Here is an 8,197-nt window from a genome sequence, read left to right as displayed (position 1 = left end):
TTTGTTGTCTATTTTTTTCCTTAATACCAAAAGCACTCATCCAACTCTCAGCAAAATTTCATCCAACAAATATTTTGATTAACCCAACATCACCATGCCCAGCTAAATCAATTAACAAATAAAATAAATATATATAAAAAAAAATCATATTATGCACAAATCACGAACACTATTAACATACCAAAATAAACTCATTCTAAGTTGGGACATCAATAGGGCTGAACCAGACACTAGCTGATACTAAAACGATCAGCCTATTCAAAAAGCACCTTCAGTGGAAAATTTGATCACTGATGGACAAATATATTGCTGATACTATGGGAATAATAGTACCTTGTAACTGGGAAAAATAACTCTCAAGAAAAAAAAAAAAAAACAAACCTGCTGATGCCCTTGTAGTATAATGACATCATTTGTCCTTGCTGGTGATAGATTGTGGGTTCCATCCCGCATGCTACCACTTGTAGTTAAAAAAAAAAAAAAAGATAAAACAAACCTCTCACTGTTCTTCGCATCCAACTAGCCACGTTTCCTACGCATTTCAGAGTCTCTAAAAGATTATTCAAAGAGTTGGCACACTAAATAAAAATACCCAAATTCCAAAGATACAAAATGTCATCAACTTGCCCAATATCTATCGATTTGCTAATGAAGCTAGAAACACTCACACATATTCAATTCCCTCCCCCCTTCAAAGAGTGACAACAATTGGTTGGTACAATAAGCACGAGTTTCTGGATCATTCACAATCTCATTGCTTTCTACATTTTCGTCTCTTTTGAAGTTTCTGGGGGTCATGTCCTCTTCAAAACGTATCCCAAAATGATGCCAATAATGCCAACCAGAAATACATACATAAATGGCACGCCACCATGGTTTCTGCTGACTTCTTGCCTCAAGAGATCCTGCAATGTGAAGGATTCAAGTTGATAATATAAATATATATTTTGGCAACCATGTAAAGGTTTAATCACATTGCTAGGATTATTAACTTCTACACTGAATGTTAATAGTGCCACTGAAATTTGATGATCAATACTTAAAACCATACTAAGACAATAAGCAAGAGGCATTGTGTTCCTTCAAGATAAATATTTTCCTTTTCGTTTTGTGCATACTGAATCAGCTAGGTGCATGTCAAGGAATTCATGAGGTTTTAAAACACCAGGTGATACAATGGACTTCTAAGGTTACTTTTGGGACCACTGACCAACCAAATCAATGAAACCTAGATATAAAGCAAACTACACCGACCAATTAAATAAATCAGATTTTAGCTACTGCATTTCTCAGAGTATCCCTTATCTCACTTGTCTTCCTCAGCCCTCATTAGCAAGCTCTCCCCTCTCAACTTCACTTCAAATAAAGCTGAAGATACAGAGCAAGAATCAGCCTCTACAAGAGTCTAACTACAAAGCAAAACAAGATCCTTTGCTTTTCTGTGTTCCCCTTTTCATCACTTACTTTTTGCCCTTCCCCTCTTTCAAGACATAAGGTGAGAAATTGTGAAGTGGTGTCTTTGACAAAGGACACATAGAACAGACAAAGGGAAAGGAGAACAAAAGAGTTGAATAACAGCTCAATACCAATCTTGAGTCCGAATTCAGGACTCTCAAATCAAGATATGTGCAGCAGACTTCAAGTAACCCAACTTAAAAGCCAAACGACCTTGGATTACCTAAAGTAGGCCACAATTGAATAAAAATGGGAAAATAAACCTTGAATCATGAATGAATTCCCAAGCTGCAACAAATTCATATTTCAAATGTATAGCGATGCTGATATTTCTTTGGCATATCCCACCAAATTTATTGCATTCAAATACACTATAACATGAAGCAAATCTCTTCTTCTCCAATACTAACCTTGTCAAAGAATCCATTTCGATATCAATTAAAATCCCTATATCATTTTTTAAGACATTGTATCAGGAAACAAAAGGAAAAACTTATTCCTCTGTCTGCTTTACCCCATGCACTATCGTCAGATAAGGTAATTTTTTTGCAACAAAAAAGAGCTTGTAAAAAGGGAAAACCCAATAAACCTTGAAAACACCGCACAAGCACAGAGTAACCCAACAAATTTAGTGGACAATTTTGATAGCATGTTGAGTCAACAAGGATGTCCACTATTGACTTATCAGAGAAGAAAGGGGATGTAGTTAGAATCAGTTATGCAGAATTAAATTAATTTTGATTTAATTATTTCATTTTCAGTTTAGTTAGCTAAATAAGTGGATCAACTTTTGATATGTGGTTCACCCATGTTGAGTCTGTTTGAGTCAGTTATAATCCCAGATATGTTGGGGTATTTTCTTATTATTTATTTATTGTTCTGGTGCAATTCCTGCATTGTAAATGGGCTAGCTCTCATCATAGCTAGACATTCAGAAAATAAAATACAATTTCCCTTGGAGATTCTCCTACTTTGGCTATTAAATATTTTAAGAGTGAGATTCTTGCTCTAATTTATTTAATAGATTTATTTGCTTTCCTTACCATTCTGAGTCCCTAACAAATTTTCAACATGGGAAGCCCGTATGTTTTGCAAAAGCAAACATTTCTCAGTTTTAGCGGACATTCAGGTTGCGGCTTTGCCAAAATCCAAAGATATTGCAAAATCAGCAAAGGAAATGAACTTAATCACTGTTCTAATCACAATGATATTTTCCCAGGGGCACCCCATCAAGCTATACCAGACTTTATACATCATAAAATCAACTTCAAGAAACAAATATAAGATAATACTTCCATACAAAACACGCCAGATGTGCTTTATGAAAAAAGTAGTCCTTCATTATTGACATAATAGCAATGCACTTCCGCACCTATTTCTAAGTTTCAATATGAGGAACAATTATCCAAAATAGTTGAGCGGAAATGTCATGATAAGGATATTACCCCCCCCCCCAGCAGGCCGTATTATGATGGTATGGGATAAACCATGAATAAACCTATAGAAATTAGGAACCTTTTAAGCATGCCACAAAGCTAAAAAAGGTTTTCTGTATAATTGCATACCAATTCTTGCTGAAGCTTTTTATTTTGCTCAGCAGCATAATTTCTCTCCTCCGTCACCTTTGGAATGAGAGTCCTTGCCTGAATGAATAATAAAACATAAATGAACAGGAAGCTTTTATTCAAATCTCAGCAAGAGCAATCCCAAGCTCTTCTCATAAGTAGAGACAGTTAAAAACAATACAACCTACCAGCAAAATCTCTTCCAAAAATAAAGTAAATGGCATAAATCAAACAACTTCAAACTATACATCAGTAAGTGCATGAGTGCTTAAAAAACAAATAGAAAATGCACAACTAGTCAGGTTGAACGTCCATTAAAAATTCAAAGAAGTATTATACAGCAACAAAACTATTAATAGGTGAATGTTTGAATTCCATTTTGTTGGGTTTATAAGAGTCACAAGAGAAAACAATAATCTCAGCCCTGCCGACCATGTGGGCGTGCATGTGAAAACTCATGTGCAACAGCCTAGGTACATGCACACAAGAAAAGGAAATAAAGAAGTAGCTACACTACACTTGGTTTTATTTCTAGCGATCCTATGTGTATAGCCACTTATGACGTATAAACTCCCTTGCAACTGTGTACAAAGAATCATTGGCTGGTCCAGAATATGATCCAATCAGTTAAGATAAAAAGAATTCTGTTGAAGCACTACAGAGGCTCCTTGCATTTGATGCTTCGAGGTAAAGTATCTCTACAATGAGGCTACCAACTTAGTGCCTTTCTGCACACACCTCTGTCAACAGATCTTGCCTCACTCTTGTGAGATTTCTTTTATCCTTTCACTAGCTGGCATCAAGATGAGTTAAGGATGGGAAAAGAAAAAACTATCCACATAATCTGTCACAGTTCGAATTAAAGAGGGTTTAAATTGTCAATTGAAGATCAAAAAGTGTGATTTGACTCTTCCTTCCCCCCTCACAGTTAAAAACATATCAGTGTTTCAGCAGTGGATCAGCACACAACCAACATGGGATGAAAATGACGACAGGAACAGAAATAATTATACCAATAACAAGCATAAGCTAAACTATGTTTGTTTTATGACAATTAGATGATCACTTCAGCCAGTAGTAAGTACTAACTGCTTCAGCAGAAAATTGAAGCTGGTTGATCAAGCACAGGCAAAGTACAGTTTACACTCTACAGTATACTTTAACTATGAACGTAAATAATTCTTCATTTCAATGAGTGCACCATAAAAAAAAGAAAATTGCAAACTCAAAAGTAAAGTCACAAAAGCAGAAGGGAAGACAACAGCAAAGTGGTTAGTAATTTTTATCTGAACAGTAGAAAAGTCGAAGTTGACATCAATGGCAAAATGTTTCTAGTACTCTTTACTCTGAACAAAGGAAAAATAATGCGCCCAGAGTTTATACACTATCCAGTAGAAACAAGTTAATCAAATGCAAACTAGACTAAGCCCTCTAGAACCTTGAGGTCTGAGGGCCTAGAAAAGTGCTGCCCAATTGAAGCATGGCACTAAAATTAAGGAGGAAAAAAGTTGAAAATATGCTACGTAATTCAAAATAGATAAGTATGAACAAATTGTGATAACTAATGACATAAAAATTAACTACGCAGGCACAATAATCTGAGATGATATCACAATAAATAAATAGTTACGGGGTAGTTGGTGTAATTAGGAGAGATGCCCATTAGCTAATGACTATAAATAGATGGGTTAGGGACAAATTGTAATAGGCTTTGGTTCCCTGTAAACGTGATTCCCTGTTTCTCCTATCTCTTTCATCTCTCTTGTATCTCTCTCTACCTCTCTTCTCTATCTCTCTCTTTTCGCACTCTCTCTTTGTCTCTCTCGTGTCAGAGTTATAAATATCTATCATAATCATATAAAGAAAAGTTCAAAATGCTCGACAGTGTGCGACAGTGTTGGCTGAAGTTTACAAGCACACTGGGTCTTTAAGTAATATATTGAGTAAAAGAAGACAGCAAAGAAAAGTGTTGGGAGGCAAAGAAGCATATAAGACTAAGTTTTTTAAAGTAGTGGTATGCATCAATACCTAGAAGGAAGGATGTTGTGCACTTGTGTTGTCTCTTATGATCTTGCTGCTTTGTTTGAAATGTGCTAATTATTAAAACCCAGACATTAACTTTAAGAGCGAATGACCAATATTCCCTATTGCTTATGACTACCTGGTTTTTGTGGCTTTTGTATGTTCAAAATATTGTTTTGAAATGTTCAGGCTCAACACAATAGTTATGAATCATTCAGTTTAGGTCAATATCTTGTTAAAATGAACCTAGGGTATGCAAGCTGTCTCAAGCAAGTGCCTTGCTTTCGTAGAAAGGTGACAAAGACACTACCGAGTGCCATGATGAAGGGCCCTCGCCCATTCCAGCAAGAGGCATTGAGGCCCCTTATGCTGAGGTGAGCCCCTTCAGCTGCACTAAGTAGAACATTTTTCTTGATCCATGTCTCAGAATCATTTTAAGAAAAGACCTTCAAACAAGAAATCTCTCCCTCTCTCTCTCTCAAGTCTATCCATTGTTTCTTTAGGTCAAGAACTTAACATGATTAACAGAAGGTCTGCTAGTCAAAACCAGGCATGAAAGTAAGATAGTTTAAGAAAGTAATCATTAGCCTAACCATTGGAAGAACGCCCGTTTGAGAATAATAAAGCCCCTTATTTAGGATAGCATATTCAAACATAATTGTTGTCAAATATCATTAATGGCACCATTCCAACAGGATATTATGTGATCCACAGGATGGGCAAAACAGATTTAGACTTGAATCTTTAGGAATATAAGCATTCTTGGAATCAAGAGTCAAGAAAGCAACTCATGGTAGACAGTTCACATAAATAGAGGACTCAAATTAGGCACAAGCAATAAGAAAAAAAACAAATCCACATGTGTAGATGAGTTCAAATTGAAATCACTTCGTGCTCCTTGCACTTAACATAAAGAAATATATAAGTCAGACAGAAATTGAAAGGTATTATAGTACCTCAGATGAAGTTTCTTGAGGTTCAACCCGCTCATTGAAAGTTCTTGGTGCCTATATTGCATGTTCATAATTAACCATAGTTAATGAAGATGAAAAGCAGTGACGATCTGTGTTGGGTATAACAAACAAATAGCAAAACCACTGATTACTCACAATTGTAAATTCAGAGGCATTTAAATGTCCATTTTCTGATAGTGAAGCCCGAGGAGAAGAACCTTCCTCTGATCCTTCCCGAACTGGGGATGGTGGTCGAGGAGGAGCAACATATAGAACTCTCAATTTGAACTCGTCAACATGACGGCCCAACTCTTTATTGAACTATATGCAATAAGCACAGAAAAAATAATTAGATAACGCAAAATGATTTCAAATTTTCTTTATTTTACTGATGCACAATAACTTAATGGCCAACTAGTTACCATATCAGGAGTGATATCTTTGGTGGTGGCACCAGGACTTGCCAACACACTCTGAAGGAGAAACTTATCTTTGCATTGCATGTCAGGAGGTGCTTCCTTTTGCGCTTGCATTGTCACTGACTCGTATGGATGAATGAACGGTCAATAGGTCATTACAGCAAGCGTTAAAAATTCAAATATAAAGATAGGCTCTAATAAATCTGTTGCGAACATAAGCCCAAAATAATCACCGAATAAAAAATGTTTTTCAACAATTTAACACCAATTAAAGCGTACAGACATCCATATCAACTACCAAGCAAAGATAGTCTCTTTTCGTGATTGTGTGCATAAATGCAAGTGACGAAGGAAAACAGGAAGAAACCTATGATATCACAAGTAGACCTCGGCAACACAATTCCAGTGTTAGGTCTAACACAGTATTTCCTGGGATTCGTTGTCTTGACCTACAAACAACCAATTTCACCACAAATTTAAAACTTCAGACTGTAAGACACATAAAAACCAGAAATTCACGACTTAAACTCGAACTGATACGACAGAAAAATTAACCCAAAAGAAAGATGCCGAAATAAAATTCGAACCTTAAAAGCCACATAATCATCCGTCTTGTTAGACAACTGCAATGAGCAGGAGATCTGCTTCCTCAATTCAACTATTTCAGAAACACAACAGCAAGAAATATCAGAAGAACGCCAAGAATCCAAAAAAGAAACACAAAGGACCGGAAAAGCAACCCAAAAAAACGAAAGCGAGATTATTATTATTATTATTATTATTATCCTCCTTTTGGGACTCAAGCCTTACAGGGAAATTGAAGGTCCTGGGGGTGGATATTGAGGAGCTCGCCGGTACTCATGACGGAGGGGATCACCGGAGGCCAGAAGAAATGGCCGTTTCCGTCAAGCAGAGGAAGAACAGTTTTCGAATTCCAGAGAGAAGCAAGGAAGGGAACAACAACGTGGGACAGAGTGTTTTGTCTTACTTCGATCTTTGGGGAAAGCTTTGCTGCGTGCGGAATTGATAGAAGGACAGTTTCGTCTTTTATCCACCTCCAAAATCTTCTAGAACTAGAACGAAAGGTATCCCTTTCCTTTCTCTTTATCTAAGCTTCTCTTTTTTGCTTCCTTCTTTCTAAAAATTTATTCGTTAAAGCAAAATTCATTTTAAGCAACTTTACTTCACTATTATAATAATAATAATAATAATAATAATAATAATAATAATATACTCATATGAATATTAATATTTAATTTAATATTTAATATAAAATTGATAAAAAGTATTTACACTCTAAGTAATATTAATATTTAACATGAAAGTTGCAGGAAATGATGGTAAAGGATCAAAAGATTGAAATGATCCAAATATTTGAAAATCCAAAATAAGTATTAAAAGTCCTTTAGTGAATTGATATAAAAATTTGTTACTCCCGTTGCATGATTTGTAACTTCAAATAAAAAATTATAAGTAAAATTTTTTAATTTATAAAGAAAAAATGTGTTAAATATATTATTATTTGAAAATTATTTTTCTTCACAAATCAATAAATTTTACTTGCAAATTAGTGCTTTGAGGATTAAAAATAGAGGTATTGGAATACCAAATGAGAGAAAGTGATTATATGTTTAACAAGTTTTTCTTTTATAAATTAGCCAATTCACAGAACAAGAGTAACAAATTTTTAGATCAACAAAAAATCTTTTATTTTTTTTAAATTTCAAGCTCTTTCATTTCTTGCTTGAAATTTATTTTTTTAATTTGAAGCTCTTTTAATCCT

The 8,197-nt window shown here is 35.1% G+C and overlaps 1 protein-coding gene across 1 annotated transcript; it reads right to left on the bottom strand.

Annotated features, from left to right (window-relative positions):
- Positions 1–257: 257 nt before the first annotated feature.
- Positions 258–7,432, bottom strand: LOC129291275 (vesicle-associated protein 1-2). The gene is made up of 8 exons (XM_054928551.1): positions 7,225–7,432; positions 7,002–7,072; positions 6,782–6,863; positions 6,418–6,533; positions 6,152–6,316; positions 5,999–6,049; positions 3,021–3,098; positions 258–905 (listed from the first exon to the last, which is right to left on the bottom strand). Exons 1-8 carry the CDS (start codon positions 7,274–7,276, stop codon positions 795–797), a joined length of 726 nt encoding a protein of 241 aa, XP_054784526.1. The 5' UTR covers positions 7,277–7,432; the 3' UTR covers positions 258–794.
- Positions 7,433–8,197: the final 765 nt, after the last annotated feature.

This window comes from Prosopis cineraria, unplaced genomic scaffold, assembly GCF_029017545.1.
Source record: "Prosopis cineraria cultivar Desert tree isolate PC_DT_omini unplaced genomic scaffold, ASM2901754v1 PC13, whole genome shotgun sequence".
Taxonomy (NCBI): Eukaryota; Viridiplantae; Streptophyta; class Magnoliopsida; order Fabales; family Fabaceae; genus Prosopis; species Prosopis cineraria.
The sequence above is the reverse complement of the archived record's forward strand: the minus strand, read 5'-3'. Positions and strand labels throughout refer to the sequence as shown.